General features: G+C 43.9%; 1 protein-coding gene across 2 annotated transcripts in view; it reads left to right on the top strand.

The window, feature by feature from the left end:
* brd7 (bromodomain containing 7) overlaps positions 1-17,442 on the top strand; it is a 41,317-nt gene that overhangs the window by 12,309 nt on the left and 11,566 nt on the right. For both annotated transcript variants that reach the window (XM_078210865.1, XM_078210866.1), the window contains exons 4-12: positions 777-831; positions 4,358-4,502; positions 7,837-7,947; positions 11,610-11,800; positions 13,378-13,507; positions 13,770-13,845; positions 15,649-15,756; positions 16,108-16,243; positions 16,772-16,883. In XM_078210865.1, coding sequence (XP_078066991.1) covers positions 777-831; positions 4,358-4,502; positions 7,837-7,947; positions 11,610-11,800; positions 13,378-13,507; positions 13,770-13,845; positions 15,649-15,756; positions 16,108-16,243; positions 16,772-16,883 — 1,064 coding nt within the window. The remainder of the gene's footprint in view (positions 1-776; positions 832-4,357; positions 4,503-7,836; positions 7,948-11,609; positions 11,801-13,377; positions 13,508-13,769; positions 13,846-15,648; positions 15,757-16,107; positions 16,244-16,771; positions 16,884-17,442) is intronic.

Raw genomic sequence — 17,442 nt, 5'->3', positions numbered from 1 at the left:
ATGTCTTTGGGAGGAAACCAGAGCACCTGGAAGAAACCCACGCAGACATGGGGACACCGTGCAGACTCCACACAGAAAGTGACCCAAGCCGGGAATCGAACCCGGGTCCTTGACATTGAGACAGCAGTGCTAACCAATGTGCCACCCACTTGATATTTAACCAAAACTTTCCGTTTTTCATTTTAACTTCTGCAATGATTGTTTCAAGGTTAAATGAGTTTTTCATAGAGACTAATGTTGAACCTTTTTGTGGGTGATCTTTTGTGCTTGTTAAGATATAAGGTGGCAGTGGTGGCAATGGATTGTTTCCTCACTCTGCACATCCACTATCTGCATCAAACTTCTCCCTTGTCATGTATAGAATCATAGAAACTTACAGCACAGAAGGAGACCATTCAGCCTGTCATGTCTGTGATGGCTCTTTGAAAGGAGAGTCTTACTTCATCCCACATTCCCGGTCTTTGTCCATAACACTGTCAGTTCCTCATTCTCAAATATCTGTCCAACTCCCTTTTAAAATTATTTATGGAATTGGCTTTCACTACGAGTGTTTTCCAATTCCCGGCAACTCTCTTTGTGAAACGATTCCTCCTCATGTTCCCTCTAGGTCTTTTATCAATGATTTGAACTCTATGACCTCTCGTTGCAAGGTTAGATATAGAGTTGATATTTTAAATCAGAAATTTAAGTGTTCTCTAACCTATCTTTATCGTTCTGCATTGAATTTTAGCCATATATATTTCTTGCTAATTTTGTTTTTTTTCTTCATGCTGAAGAACATCAAACACCCTTTCAAGAATTGCAGTATCAACTTTTGCGACAGCTTCAGAGGCAAGTAAAAGCTGCTGAGAGAAGTTATGGGATGGGTGGAGGGGGGGTTCTTGCATGGCTAAGACAAAAGCTGTTTTAGTGCATTGTTAAACATTTGCACTTTGAGAGGCTGAAACTGTTTGCTGCATTTTTGAAACTGTTGTAGATGTGATTAGGTTGCACACGGCAGATACCTGGCATTTTGAGTAGTGAATCCTAGATCAGCTGTAGCAATGGAGGAGACCATTCAGCCCGCCCAGTTTGTGCCAGCTCCTCTCCTCCCGGTTCTCCATTGGCCAGTGCTCTGGGGCAGCCAGAGGGAAAGGTATAAGAATGCGCTCAAGGCCGCTCTAAAGCATGGAGACAGTAACACTGACTGGGAGCAGAAAGCTGTGGACTGCTCGGCATGGCTCCACCTGCTCCATCGAGGCACAAGCCACTTTGAAGCTCAGAGATTTGACAGAGACGGCGGCAGAGGAAGGAGAGGGAAGCCAACTCGGGCCTGAGAATTGCACTTCCCCACACAACAGTGCCCTACTGCAGAACATAAGAACATAAGAAATAGGAGCAGGAGTAGGCCATCTAGCCCCTCGAGCCTGCCCCGCCATTCAATAAGATCATGGCTGATCTGAAGTGAATCAGTTCCACTTACCCGCCTGCTCCCCATAACTCTTAATTCCCCTACCGATCAGAAATCCATCTATCCGTGACTTAAACATATTCAACGAGGAGCCTCCACCACTTCAGTGGGCAGAGAATTCCAGAGATTCACCACCCTCTGAGAGAAGAAGTTCCTCCTCAACTCTGTCCTAAACTGACCCCCCTTTATTTTGAGGCTGTGCCCTCTAGTTCTGGTTTCCTTTCTAAATGGAAAGAATCTCTCCACTTCTACCCTATCCAGCCCCTTCATCATCTTATATGCCTCTATAAGATCACCCCTCAGCCTTCTAAACTCCAACGAGTACAAACCTAATCTGCTCAAACTCTCCTCATAATGTACACCCCTCATCTCCAGTATCAACCCATCTTTTTCTGAATGAGGATAACAAGAATGTAACAACATGTGCAACACTCTATAATACTGTGACACCATCCCTGTATCCAAGGAGGATTAGAAAATTACAATCAATACCTGGTGAACCTTCTCTGCACTCCCTCCAAGGCCAATATATCCTTTCGCAAGTAAGGGGACCAAAACTGCACACAGTATTCCAGCTGCGGCCTCACCAATGCCTTGTACAGATGCAGCAAGACTTCTCTGCTTTTATATTCTATCCCCCTCGCGATAAATGCCAACATCCCATTTGCCTTCTTGATCACCTGTTGTACTTGCAGACTGAGTTTTTACGACTCATGCGCAAGGACCCCCAGGTCCCTTTGCACAGTAGCATGTTGTAATTTTTTTCCATTTAAATAATAATCCAATTTGCTATTATTTCTTCCAAAGTGAATAACCTCGCATTTGCCAACGTTGTACTCCATCTGCCAGATTCTCGCCCACTCACTCAGCCTATTCAAATCTCTCTGCAGACCTTCCGCTTCCTCCACGCAATTCACTTTCCCACTTATCTTCGTGTCGTCAGCAAACTTTGTTACCCTACACTCAGTCCTCTCCTCCAGATCATCTATGTAAATAGTAAACAGTTGAGGCCCCAGTACCGATCCCTGCGGCACACCACTAGTCACCATCTGCCAACCAGAAAAGCACCCATTTATTCCAACTCTCTGCTTCCTGTTGGATAGCCAATCCCCAATCCACGCTAACACCCTACCCCCAACTCCGTGTGCCCCAATCTTCTGCAACAACCTTTTGTGAGGCACCTTATCGAATGCCTTCTGGAAATCCAAAAACACCACATCCACCGGTTCCCCTCCGTCAACCGCACTAGTCACATCTTCATAAAAATCCAGTAAGAACTTGTGGATCCAGAAGTAGGCTCCTCAGTCACCCAAAGACTCACCAAGCCTGATGAACATCAGCCTCGATTTTGAGGGACTGCCATTGGTGAAGTCCCTGTTCACTCGCTTAACCATATTACCCTCGTCAGCTCTCTCTGTTCCTTCATCACAATACTTAATAAGTTAGTTAAACACAATTTGCCTGGTACAATCCCTGTTTGCTTTCCTTATTAATCTGCCCTTGTCCGAGTGACTGTAATTTTGTTCAGGATTATAATTTTGACTTTCCCACCATTGAGGTTAGGCTGACTGGCCTGTCGTTGCTGGGTTTATCCTTGCATCTTTTTCTGAATGAGGATAACAAGAATGTAACAACATGTGCAACACTCTATAATACTGTGACACCATCCCTGTATCCAAGGAGGATTAGAAAATTACAATCAATACCTCTACAATTTCAGCTCTTGTAACCCTCCATATCCGTTGATGTATCCCAGCTGGTCCTGGTGACTTTTCAACTCGAAGTACATACATCCTTTCTGATACCTCCTTATGATCTTCATTTACCCCAACGAATGGAGCAGTTTCCTCCTCCTTATGCTGACTTTGGCAACATCTTGCTTGGTAAAGAGTGCTCATTTAGCACCCGTTAGCCCTCTGCCTCCATGCATAAATCCCCGCTTTGATCCCCAATTGGCTCCATCCCTTCTCTTATGATCTGTTATTATTAATAGGCCAATGGAAGACTTTTGCATTTCCCTGTATTAGTTGCCAGTCTCTTCTCCTACTCTCTCTTTCCCTCTATTTCCTCTCTCACTGTCCTTCTGAACTTTCTATAGTTAGCCTGGTTCTCACTTGTATTATCAATCTGACATGTCATGCACCCCTTTTTTTCTGATTCAGTTTACTCTAGACAGAGAGTCACATATTGTTTATTCTAACTTTCCCCTCGTGGGAATATCCCTCGACTGTACCCAAACCATTGCCTCTTTGTCCTGTTAGTTCTCTGTGCACTTTTTTAATTCTCCCTAATACGACATCCTGTTTCCCACTCCTCTCCGCCATGTTATTTTAAATCCTTTTTTGGAGGGAGTGACTTCAGTTAGAAAACAAGTAGGCAAGTGAGCATCTTGATTTGTCTGGTTGTACTTGCTCGGCGTTGATGGGGTCCAATACTGAGGGCCTTTCTCCTTGTCTGGAATCTGAATAGTAAATTCAAATAGTGAGCAAGCCATTTTAATTTGAAATGCAATATGTTTTATTGGGGTTTTGATAAGTTCTGCTATAAATCTGGATCTAATTGTGAGCACGAATGTACAAGGTTGGCATCAGGGAAGAACCAAATTTATCAACATAACAGAAAATGCTGGAAAATCTCAGCAGGTCTGAGAGCATCTGTGGAGAGAGAATAGAGCCAACGTTTCGAGTCTGGATGGCCCTTGCTTGGTTCACATTGGCATATGTTTTCTCTTTTGACTTGCTGTCTGAGATTTCTTTGGACAACATTCGATTTGTGGGACCTTCAAACTAAGTTATCCTGAGGTGAAATTCAGTTTTGAAATCTCTGTGCCGCTCATATACACCAGCAAGAGGTTGTTTCGCTGATTACTACTTCCAGATTTTCACCCTTCCTTCTACGTTCTTACAGGAAAGATCCCAACGCATTTTTCTCATTCCCGGTCACTGATTTCATCGCTCCTGGATACTCTCTGATCATCAAACACCCAATGGACTTCAGTTCGATGAAAGAGAAGGTGAAGAAGAAAGAGTATCAAGATCTGGAGGAGTTAAAGGTAGAGTAATTGAAATACTAGCTCTGCATGATCCCCACCTAGCTTTAAATATTGAAAACTTGGTCAAAAGATTTTGGAAGATCAGCGGCAGCTTGTTTCTCTTAAGAAACTCTAACCACTCTCCCCTTTTGAGTCTGTATGCATGCTTGTTACCGGATTGTGCCTAGTCTCTGGGATTCAATGCAGAATTGGCAAGATTGATTTTCTGGCATGTGAAAATGGTATCGGCAAAATGTGATCACTTTATAGGCAAGTCTAAAGTTTTTTTATTTATTAGTGCCACAAGTAGGCTTACATTAACACTGCAGTGAAGTTACTGTGACATTCCCCTAGTCGCCACACTCTGACGCCTGTTTGGGTACAGCGAGGGAGAATTTAGCATGGCCAATACACCTAACCAGCACATCTTTCAGACTGTGGGAGGAAACCGGAGCACCCAGTGGAAACCCACGCAGACACGGGGAAAACATGCAGACTCCACAGTGACCAAAGCCGGAAATCGAACTTGGGTCCCTGGCGCTGTGGGGCAGTGATGCTAACCACTGTGCCACCATGCTAGCTCTGTAGCTTTGTTTCAGTATTGCATATGTTATGACTGCTTCTAAGTATTATAGGTTATATCAGCAAGTGGTAGGATTGTACAGCCCTAAAGAAAATATACAGAAAGCAGACTTATAGAATCATAGAATCCTACAGTGCAGAAGGAGGCCATTCGGCCCATTGAGTCTGCACCAACCACAATCCCACCCAGGCCCTATCCCCATAACCCCATGTATTTACCCCGCTAATCCCCCTGACACTAAGGGGCAATTTAGCATGGCCAATCCACCTAACCAACACATGTTTCAGACTGTGGGAGGAAACCAGAGCACCCGAAGGAAACCCACGCAGACACGGGGAGAACGTGCAGACTCTGCACAGACAGTGACCCAAGTCGGAAATCGAACCCGGGTCCCTGGCGCTGTGAAGCAGCAGTGCTAACCACAGTGCCACCCATCATTTCGACTGTCACCTGAGTTTTGGGAAAATTGGCACTGGATAGTTCCACCCAGTTTCCATTCAGCATCACACTCCCTAGAGATTCCTCGCACCCTTCCCCCTCCCTGATGTTCATCGGTACACAGTGCAGTACGGAATCCATCTGCCCAGGGTGGGAGTGGGAGGAGGTGGCCAACAGGCAAATTCTGCCGTGTGACACGGGACCCGAATATGGCAAACTGCAAAAGAACGGAGAAGTATTTCTAACCTGTACAAGAGTCACGGCTGTGCGTGTGTTGCTGCAAGGTTGGTGAGTTGTTCTGTTCCGCATTTTAAAAAATGTTATTGAACAGACCTGGGAGTTAATCGGAAATATCTCTGCCTCTCTCCAGCGTTTCTGCTCGAGTTGCACATTTCAGAAAATAAGTGTTCACTGGCTCAACCAGTCATGATGTCTATTCTGCACCGACCCCAGGGAGCAGTGTCCATAGTTCAAACTCCTGCTTTCCCCTGCTGAGGTCAGAGGTTAGGCATGGTGCCCAGGAATGGCAACTTTACACAGCACCTCAAACCCCGGAAATCACAAGCGCGCTCTCGGCTTAGCTTTCCTCACCCTCTTTTAAACTCGCACCACCAACCAACCCCCCTCCCTGCCCAAAACCAGCCTCCCAAACGAGCGATGGACCCCCTCAGCGGGGACCCCTATTGGGTCCCGTGTCACTTGCTTAACATTTAAATTGGATTAGGATGGCATAGGAGTTATCCAAGCTGCTTTTACTAAACGTTAGTCACTGAGCTTCAATAATTCACTGTATGTGAAGCACTTTGCAGAATTCCTAAAATGTGTTACATTGATGTACAAGTGCAAAACTTTTATAGGTTTGTACAATACATTCTGCAGTAGTAACCCAGTTTTCAAGCAACTCAAAATAATGCTTTAATGCCCATTCCCAGCAATTCCACCAACATGCTTTCTTACCTATTGTTTAGGCTGTGTAGCTGCAACATATTTTACTAAAGTACGTTTTTAAAGCATAGCTCTTCAGAGCTCCAAATAGGTCATATCGACTTGAAATGTTAACTCTATTTTCTTTCTCCATAGATGCTGCCAGACCTGCTGAGTTTTTCCAACGTTTTTTGTTTTTGTTTCAGATTCCAGCATCCACAGTATTTTTCTTTTTGAAGCTTATGGTCTTTAAATTTTGGGTGTATGCGAAATGATGATTGCAAATGTACTCCCACATAAAGTTTCATTTGTTTACAAAGATGTTACGCATAATTAAATTCTTACAATTACAGTCTGGGTAAATTCCATTTTCAGCAGTGCTGGAATATTGGGGGTGTAGCTGATTGACAGCCCATCATGCATATTAACTTCTTTAGAAAGGAAAATCAGGCAGACGGTATAACAGGCAGCCAAAGGCTACTCCCAGCTCCTCCTCACTGCGTAAAGAGAAAATCAGCTCCAAAGTATCCAGCCTGTTAACTGATATGTTATCCAACGTTGCTTAGTATCAGTTAGAATTTGTAGCCTTACTTGGTGTAGTGTTTCTATCCTCATTGTCTGTCTTTGAGAAGTGTTCATAGAATCCCTACAGTGCAGAAGGAGGCCATTCGGCCCATCGCGTCTGCACCGACCACAATCCCACCCAGTCCCTATCCCCTTAGCCCCACGTATTCACCCTGCGAGTCCCCCTGACACTAGGGGGCAATTTAGCATGGCCAATCAACCTGACCTGTAGGAGGAAATCGGAGCACCCGGAGGAAACCCACGCAGACACGGGGAGAATGTGCAAATTCCACACAGACAGTGACCCAAGCCGGGAATCAAACTGGTTCCCTGGCGCTGTGAGGCAGCAGTGCTAACCACTGTGCCACCGTGTTGTGGGAAATTTCTCTACTTGTGATGAAAATAATGTGAAATCACTACGTCTAGCGCACTTTAACTGTCCATCGTACTTCGCTGACTCACTCAAGTTTCCATGCAACTCTTCAAAAGAAGTACAGTCTGAAAAATCAAAGGCAGCTTGAGTTGGGATTTCTGTAACCTCTTGTTAATCTAAGAGATGGCCAATGTCCTGCAACTTGGAAGAGTAAGCTCCAACTTCAGCCATTGTCTACTGAACTGTAATCAACCTTTGTGTCCTTAAAGTGACACCATTTCACCTTAAGATAATGCAAGTTGTATTAGATGGTGTCTTGTGATCCTTATGAAAGAGTATATCATCAATTCGTCATGTGATGTTACCGAAGATGTAGAAATATGAATCGGGTCACTGCTGGTGGCAAAATAATCTAGTTGGTTTTAATATTGTAACCAACACTTTGAAATAGATCTTTCACCTTTTATTTGCAGGGAGATTTTAAAATGATGTGTGAGAATGCCATGACCTATAACAGGCCCGACACCATTTACTACAAGGCTGCAAGGAAGCTGTTGCACTCTGGGATAAAAATTCTCAGCCAGGTAAATCGCTAGATATCTATTCTAATTGATTTTGTAAGCAATCTTGTTATGGGGGTGGAGAGAATTGCTATTTGTTTGCTATTTAAGTACTTTGAAGTGCCAAAGCCTACCTTTGTGTCCAGAATTGTTTTAATGAATGAAAAGTAAACTACAGTTGACCATTGGCAATTCTTTTGAAAAAAAGAGTGAATGGGAACAAAATAAGATTGGCAATGATAACGGGTAAAATGCTAAAAATGCCCTTTTCCTACTCAGTACACGTAAGAAATAGCATGGCCTCGACATGCGGTATTGTTCTAATCAATAGGTTGTTACTCCACTGGGCCTTTGGCTGTAGATGTTAGAGAGGGTTGTGGTGCACAGCAGTCTGGTTCACCAGGTCATAGTGTCTAGTGGAGTTGGCTTGTTTTTCAATGGAAACTGGGCTCGATTGCTGGGTCACCCACAGAAGCCATGAGGCCTGGGGAAAAATGGGTAGTAAATGAAACTAAACAAGTTTCAAACTTAGCACACTTTCCACAGTTTGTTAAGCATAAACAAGAAACAGGGCAGGGAAACTATTGTTTGTGCATGCACAATGTCTTGTTTGAAAAGTTTAACAGGACTTCATTGTCATGGGAAAGATGTGATTTCCCAAAGCACAGTTTAATAGTGCTGTGGTAAAGAAATCTATTTTATTCAGTCTCTAGGTTCACTTCCATTTTGCCAAGAAACAAAACTTAAATTTGAGTTACTTTAATGGAACTTTGTATCCTTATCACAGACTGCGTGATTTCGGGGGGTTGGTGATTTATGGGGGTCAGTTAGCTCAGTTGCCTGGACGGCTGGTGCAGAGTGGTGCCAATGGCACGGGTTCAATCCCTGTACAGGCTGAGGCTAACCCTGAAAGCCTGCCCTTTCAACCTTGCCCCGCGCCTGAGATGTGGTGATCCTTGGGTTAAATCAGCACCACTCAGCTCTCTCCCTCCCCTTTGAGGAGGAGAGCAGCCTGTGGTCATCTGGGACTATGGCACCTTACTAAGCTCTCCAGGTTTTTCAACAAGTCATTTTACACAATATAGCTACATACCTAATTCACCCCCAACAACATTTTTGAAGCTGTGAATGTTTCTTTTTATTTGATGGCAGCTATTAAGTGTTGAGCCTCTAAGCCCAGCAGAGATCTCTGCACACCTACCACTTTAGCTGAAATTGACAGTGCTATCAGTCTTAACTGCTCGATAGAGAATTGTACAAGAGATTTTTCTGTATTCCACTCATCCAAAGTAAATTCTGTGAATGTATGTAAGCTCAGAGGTAGTGAAAATGCACAAAATAAAACATTTATTCTGAAGGGGGAGGGTGATAAGGCAGAGGTCATGGTACATGTTGGTACCGATGATATAGATAGAAAGAAGGATGAGGTCTTGCATCAAGAATTCAGGGAGTTAGGCAGTAGACTAAAAAGCAAGATCTCTCGGGTTGTAATCGCGGGATTACCCCCAGTGCCACGTGCTGGTGAGCACAGAAATAGGAGGATAGTGCTTAAGAGTTGGTGCAGGAGGGAAGGTTTTAGATTCCCAGATCACCGGGACCATTTCTGGGGAAGGTGGGACCTGTACAAACGGGACAGCCTATATCTGAACCAGAATGGGACTAACATCCTTGCGGGACATTTTGCTAGTGCTGTTTGGAGGAGTTTAAACTAGTTTGCTGGAGGGAGGGGGGGGGGAGGGGGGGCACCGTCTGTTGGCAGAATAAGGGCATGGAATCATAGAGCTAAACAAACAAGTCAGAGGGAGTGCAGCTGTATTCAGTTTCAAGGGAGTAAGGCCAGGATGGCCTGTACTTTAACACCAGGAGTATTGCAGGTCAAACGGATGAGTTGAGGGCAATGATTGACACGTGGCAGTGTGACATAATAGCCATCACAGAGACAAAGAACAATACAGCACAGGAACAGGCCCTTCGGCCCTCCAAGCCCGCGCCGCTCCCCGGTCCAGGATTGAATCCTGAATCCAGGATCCCCGCCCAATTTTCCAGCCTATCTACATCCTAATATCCTATCCACCGAGCTGTCCCTCACAGCTACGATGCTTTGTTCATCACAACCTATTAACTCACCCCCACCCCCCCATTTCAGACCATGTGATCTCCAGGGAGAGGCGAAAACCCAGAGTGAAAACCCCAGGGCCAATATGGGGGAAAAAAAAACCCCTGAGGCGATCGAAACGAGTCCAGGAGATCACACTGGCCATGAACAGAAAATGCTTCCCAACCCTATTCATTTCCACTTCTGCTTTACGAACACCATCTGAATTCCCTGCCCCCGAGACAGGTTCCCAACTATCCGCAGTCTCGCTCTGTACTGGCACCAGCAAGATGATCATAGAATGAAGCCTTGAAATGAGAAACAAAGAACAATTAGCCCGCGACGCTCCCTAGTCCAAACTAGACCACTCTTTTGTATCCCTCCATTCCCACTGGTTGAAGGAAGGACATGATTGGTAACTCAACATTCCGGGATATAGAATCTTCTGGAGAGGAGGTAAAAGAGGAGGAGGCATTGCATTATTGGTTAAGGAGTCAGTTACTGCAGTAAGGAGAGATGATATCTTGGAGGAGCCAACAAATGAAGCTATGTGGGTAGAGCTTAGGAATAAGAAAGGGACAGCCATATTGTTAGCTGTTTATTATAGACCCCCAGATAGTCAGAGGGATATTGAGGAGCCAATATGTGCTCAGTTTGCGGAGGTGTGTAAAAACAATAACAATAGGGTTATTAAGTGATTTCAATTTTCCCAACATTAACTGGGCTATACGTAGTGTTAAGGGCTTGGATGGAGTAGATTTCTTGAAATGTGTACAGGAGAACTTTTTAAAACAATATGTGGAGGGCCCAACAAGGGAGGGAGCTGTGCTAGACCTGATTCTGGGGAATGAAGCCGGACAGGTGGTGATAGGGGAGCGCAGGCACGGTAGCACAGTGGTTAGCACTGCTGCTTCACAGCTCCAGGGTCCCGGGTTCGATTCCCGGCTCGGGTCACTGTCTGTGTGGAGTTTGCACATTCTCCTCGTGTCTGCGTGGGTTTCCTCCGGGTGCTCCGGTTTCCTCCCACAGTCCAAAGATGTGCGGGTTAGGTTGATTGGCCAGGTTAAAAATTGCCCCTTAGAGTCCTGAGATGCGTAGGTTAGTGGGATTAGCGGGTAAATATGTGGGGGTCGGGCCTGGGTGGGATTGTGGTCGGTGCAGACTCGATGGGCCGAATGGCCTCCTTCTGCACTGTAGGGTTTCTATGATTCTATGATTTTAATGATAGTGCTCACAACAGTGTACGATTTAAGCTTGTTATGGACGAGAAAATGGCCAAGTGTAGGGTTTCTATGAAGTGCTGGCGGATGGGATTAGGTGGGAGTTCAGGTGTTTCTAATGTGTCAGTGCAGACTCGATGGGCCAAAGGACCTCTTCTGCGCTGTATGATTCTATGATTTAAGATCCTTGTGAGTATTTTTAACACATGTCAAAATGAATTACATTTCTCCAAGTGCTGAATTGGCACTGGCATATATCCAAATGTAGTCCTCATCCCTTACTTGTGAATCAGTTCTTCAGCACAGCTGTTTGACAGTGGCACTGAGTTTTCTGTACAGAAGACTCATTCATTGTATGATTGTTTTCTTAGGAGAAAATCCAGAGTCTGAAGCAAAGTATAGATTTCATGCAGGATCTGGAGAAATCCCATAAGCAAGGGGAGAAGCTACGAACAGGAGACTGCAACGGGGAACGCAGGAAAGATGAGGTGGATTCCAGGTGGGAACCAATGCAAACTGAGGAAGGGGAAAGATCAGCTGATCAGAAGAAAGAAGACCAAAGGTACAGTGTTGTGAACACAGCTCAGTGCTGCTCCTTCCCACATGAAACTCCCATCACGGTGACTAACCATTCCTTTCTGCGGGTTTGAGTGGAATGGAATTGAACATTGCTACTGGGCAAAGAGCTGAGTTTTCAAACAATCAGCTTCACATTGGGAACATTTCACATCTTTAACAAGGGGGAGATATTCCTTTAAGGCCTTTCATTACACAACTGCCGATAGTTTGTGAAAAGGTGCAGTTTGATGCAGGTATGCTAACATAAACCTCCCTTGCACCTTTGCTCCAGTAACATGGCACCAGTATTTCCACAGAATTTAAAGAGTTTAAAGTCTGGTGCACTGACCACACTGACACTTGCGATCCATATTCAGCATTTTTGGGTGATAACGGTGGCACAGTGGTTAGCACTGCTGCCTCACAGCGCCAGGGACCCGAGTTCGATTCCCAGCATGGGTCATTCCGTGTGGAGTTTGCACATTCTCCCCGTGTCTGCGTGGGTTTCCACCCACAGTCCAAAAATGGGCAGGTTAGGTTGATTGGTCATGCTAAATTGCTCCTTAGTGTTGTGGGGATGTCGGGGACTAGCAGGGTAAATATGTGGGGTTACGGGGATAGGGCCTGGGTGGGATTGTTGTTGGTGCAGGCTCGATGGGCTTAATGGCCTCCTGCACTGTAGGGATTCTATGAATTATCTGCTTGGATGTGCTGCTTATCATCCTCCTCCTCCTCCTCCTCCTCTCTCTCTCTCTCTCTCTCTCGCGTCGGCAGAGGCAGCCCATCATTGGCTGGCGGTGGGATTTTCTGGTTCCACCGCTTTCAACGGGGTTCCTAGTTGTTTGCACCCACGGCAAGGGTTCGCCCTCGGTGGGACACACCAGCGGGAATGGTTGGAAAATTCCAGTACATAATTTGCTTTGCGTAAAATGAGAAGAAGACTTGCATTTATATAGCAGCTTTCACAACCCTGGAGCACCCCAAAGAGCTTTCTAGCCAATGAGGACATTTGTGTAGCCACAAATGTCAGCCAATTTGCACACAGCAAGCTCCCACACAAACAATAGTGTGATAATGACCCGATAAACTATTTTTATGATGCTGACTGAAGGATGAATATTGGCCACGGCACTGGGACTAACTCCCCTTGTTCTTTGAAATAGCGCCACGGGGGCCAGGATTTTCCGACCTCGCTTGCAGATGGGATTCTCCGGACTCACCGCTGTGAATGGAGATTTGGCTGAGCGCCAAATTCTCCATTCCTGCTGGCAGTGACAGCGGGGCGTGCGAGACCGGAGAATTCGGCCAGGATTTTTAAAAATCCCAGCAGATGTGGCCTTGGTTTAATGTCCAAAAATTAACATATTAAAACATTTTTAAAATATTAAAAACTCTTACAACCGTAACAGATTTATCACGGATGAGTTGCTCTTATTAGAAGTCTGAGGGAGTGATAGTTGCCCATTTTAATTTTTAGTACAAATCAAAGTTAAATATGAGGCTGTATCTCAATAATGTCAAGGAGACGGTGAATGGGCTGTGTGCTCATTGATTATTTTCCGATGGGAATGATTTACACAGGCTGGAAAAGGATTTTGGTGAGGATGCAGCCGGCAGTGCCAATCACGTGATTGACAAGGAACTGGAAAAGGTTGATCGTGTTATTGAGGAATCTTCTGGAAAACTCACTCGGCGTAAAATAGACAGCAAGGTAAATGCGGTTTCCTTTTTTTTTTGAAATGATGTGTCAACATGTTGGATTTTTGTGCTGATTGAGGGTTTCTTCAGCCTTTCGTTTGACAAAAAATGACTTTTCCTTTAATAACAACCACTGACCTATCGAAGCACGGGTAAGGTTTCGGTGCGTTTCCAGTTCCTTTGGAAGAATAACCCTCCCTTCAGCATAGCAGGAAAAGGAAGAGGGGAAAAATTTAAAGGTTTAAAGTTGTCATTTTTTTTACTTTTGTTTTTAGTTTGAATTCCAGAGAAGAAAAGTTGATGGCACAACTACCCTTGGAATTCTTAATCCAGTGGAACCTGACCTGGGAGGTAAGAGGAGAATGCGAAAGGCAGTCACGTTGGTGTGAGAATCTTTCAGCGTACATCAACTCCTTCAGTCCGACTGCAGTACGAACTTAAATGTGTGTGACGCAGACTTTAAACTACTGTTGCATGGTGCTCTTCAAGCCCAACACATCAGGCACTTTTTTTTTGTCCTTTACAACTAGTTGCTTGTTCTTGGGTTTATCAATGTTAGGTGTTTGTGAGGTTAAGTAACTTTTCACCCAGGTAAGGAATGGATGTCCTACATAGTTCAGTATTTTTCCTTGTCTTCATGTTGGTTACTGGCATCAATCCCTTCCAGCTCATGGACCACAGGTTGGGTGTTGTTTATAGTCAGCATTCTCTCAGTCCAAAGACATGCTGGTTAGGTGCATTAGCCATGCTAAATTCTACCTCCGTGTACCCAAACAGGCATCGGAGTGTGGCGACGAGTGGATTTTCACAGTAATTTTGTCGCAGTGTTAATGTAACCCTACTTGTGACACTAATAAATAAACTTTAAACTCTTGGCCCCAGCCTTAGAGGAGCATCCCCAACTGCTATACATTGACGTTTTGGTTTAGCCAACCTGTATGGTGATCTGTCAGGGGAGTGGACAATTTGTGTGAAGTTGTGAGCATTTTTGTGCCATGGACTTGAGCTGCAGAACCTGCTAATACCCCTCGAGCCGGTAGCCAAATGAGACTATTCTTTTTTGAATGTATTCAAAAGCTAGTCCTACAAATGAGGGCTATTTTACCATTCACTGTTCCATCATTGTCATTTCACTTGATTTGATCACAGAAAATAGGAGCAAGAGTAGAACATTCGGCCCCTCGAGCCTGTTCTGCGGTTCAACTATCTCAACACATAATCCTGCGCTCTTCCCCATACACCTTAGAAATCTATCTCTTTCCTTTTGATTTGATTTATTATTGTGACAATTTGATTTGATTTATTATTGTCACATGTATTAACATAGTGAAAAGTATTGTTTCTTCCGCGCCATACAGACAAAACATACCGTTCATAGAGAAGGAAACGAGAGTGCAGAATGTAGTGTTACAGTCATAGCTAGGGTGTAGAGAAAGATCAACTTAATACAAGGTAAGTCCATTCAAAAGTCTGATAGCAGCAGGGAAGAAGCTGTTCTTGAGTCGGTTGGTATGTGGCCTCAGACTTTTGCATCTTTTTCCCAACGGAAGAAGGTGGAAGAGAGAATGTCTGGGGTGCGTGGGGCCCTTAATTATGCTGGCTGCTTTTCCGTGGCAGCGGGAAGTGTAGACAGAGTCAATGGATGGGAGACTAGTTTGAGTGATGGATTGGGCTACATTCACGACCTTTTGTAGTTCCTTGCGGTCTTGGGCAGAGCAGGAGCCCATACCAAGCTGTGATACAACCAGAAAGAATGCTTTCTATGGTGCATCTGTAAAATATATTATTGTTTTACAATTAAAAACATTGTTTCTTGCATGCTATACAGACAAAGCATAACGTTTATGCACAACGCATAAAGAGAAGGAAACAAGAGAGTGCAGAATGTAGTGTTACAGTCAAAGTTAGGGTGTAGAGAAAGCTCAACTTAGCGCAAGGTAGGTCCATTCAAAAGTCTGATGGCAGCGGGGAAGAAGCTGTTCTTGATTCGATAAGCTGTTCTGGAGTCGATCTTCTTAACTATATTCAGTGACTAGACTGCCCTCCATAACCTTCTGTGGTAGAGAATTCCACAGGTTCACCATCCTCTGAGTGAATGTTTTTTTCAGTTCAGTTAGTGCAGGATGTGTAAACCATGCTGTTGCTTTTTTGCAGACCCAAATTACTGTCCAGTGAAGCTCGGTATGATAACTGGCAGATTACAGTCTGGAATCAATACCCTTCAAGGATTTAAGGAAGACAAACGTAATAAAGTCATTCCAGGTTAGTGCTGCAAATGTATTAGTTCCAGGAGAGTTGGGTAACCCATAGCCTCCTTTAGCAGTTCAACAGAGCTTCTCCAAAGCTGAGGATGGCAGAGAGAGCAACAGCAATTCTATTGATGCCTACATTTAACTTGTGGATATGATTGCAATTGAACTGGGAACTGATTTTCAATATTTAAGCTAATATTTCTTTAACAAATTATAGAAGAATTAAATGCTTCACTGTAAATAAAACATTCAACTGTTAGATTGAGGCCTGTTCACATGACCCCGACTTCTGGCTTTGATGCAAAGGTTTTCATTGCAAGTGATCTGTTCTTACTTTTCACAATGTTATATTTTGCTGCAGTGACATACTTGAATTATGGGCCATTCAGTTCTTATGCTCCAGTTTACGATTCTACCTGTGCTAATCTCAGCAAAGAGGATTCTGACCTGGTGTATTCAACATACGGTGATGAGTCAGGCCTCTCCGGGTCCTTCAGGTGAGTTCTAACCCTGATTCTCCAAAGAAACCCAAGTGAAAACTAGCTTGTGTACTCCTGCACTCAACATCAGAGCAGTGTTGTTAGTCTTGACAGCTGGGCTCCCGTGTATAATCCATCCATTCAAATGGATAACACAGTTGGCAGCACCGAATAGTTATCTGATTGTGAAATAAGCCAATATGGGACAAACTAAATATTTATTGCTGCTTCCCATAATTAGCTGCGTCTAGTTTAGATAAATATTTAAAATAGAAATGGGCTGCTAAGAAGTATACTCTTCAGGTGAATAACATTAGAACTCTCTCTTTACTTTCAATGCTAGGTAAGTTGATGGAATGAACTATTGCACAGTTGTCTTTTTGTTAAAAAAATGAGAATATCAGTGCAGGAATCTGTCATCGGATCTTGTGATCAAACCTGTGTGTAATTCAATTAACTTAATATTTGTGGGAACGAATGGCTGTATAAAATGACCTATAAATAAGGCAGCCAAAAATCAAAGCATCTCGGAATATTTGTTCCCAGTGTTCAGCAGTTCTTGGCCAGCAATGAAGACTACAGTGTGAACATGGTTGATAATTTACTCGATTCCCTGACGAACGGTGAACATTCTAAAGCACTGAAAGAAATGGAAATAGTAAGTGTGCTATTCTCTGCTAAAAGTCTGGCTCTAAGAATCCGTGTTTCTGTCCATTTATACAAATCTTACAGAAATCTGAAAGAGAGCATTAGTACTATAGTGAGAGATTAACTTAGTTTTAAAGATCAACGTGGCGAATCAGTTTGAGTGGAATTAAGAAATGGCAAGGGACGGAAAACATTAGTGGGAGTTCTTTACCTGTCACCAAAGGGCAGTGGCAACTTGCATCACACTATAAATCGGGAAATTAGGGATGCGTGTACTAAGGTTAATACAGTAATCACGAGATTTCAGTCTACATATAGAATGGGTAAACCTAATCAGTTAATTCTTGGAATTAACACAAGATTGTTTTCTAGAGCATTATGTTGATTAACTAGAGAATGGGCTATTTTAGATCTGGTATTGTGCAAAGAAAAAGGGATAATTGATCATCTTGTTGTAAAGTAGCCTTTAGGAAAGAGTGACTATAATATGATAGAATTTTACATTAAGTTTAAAAGTGATGTCGTTCAATCAGAATCAAGGGTTTTAAATCTAAACAAAGGAAACCAAG

Source organism: Mustelus asterias, chromosome 4 (genome assembly GCF_964213995.1).
Source record: "Mustelus asterias chromosome 4, sMusAst1.hap1.1, whole genome shotgun sequence".
In the NCBI taxonomy this organism is placed as follows: domain Eukaryota; kingdom Metazoa; phylum Chordata; class Chondrichthyes; order Carcharhiniformes; family Triakidae; genus Mustelus; species Mustelus asterias.
Note: the sequence above shows the minus strand (reverse complement) of the source record. Positions and strands in the feature narration are given on the sequence as shown.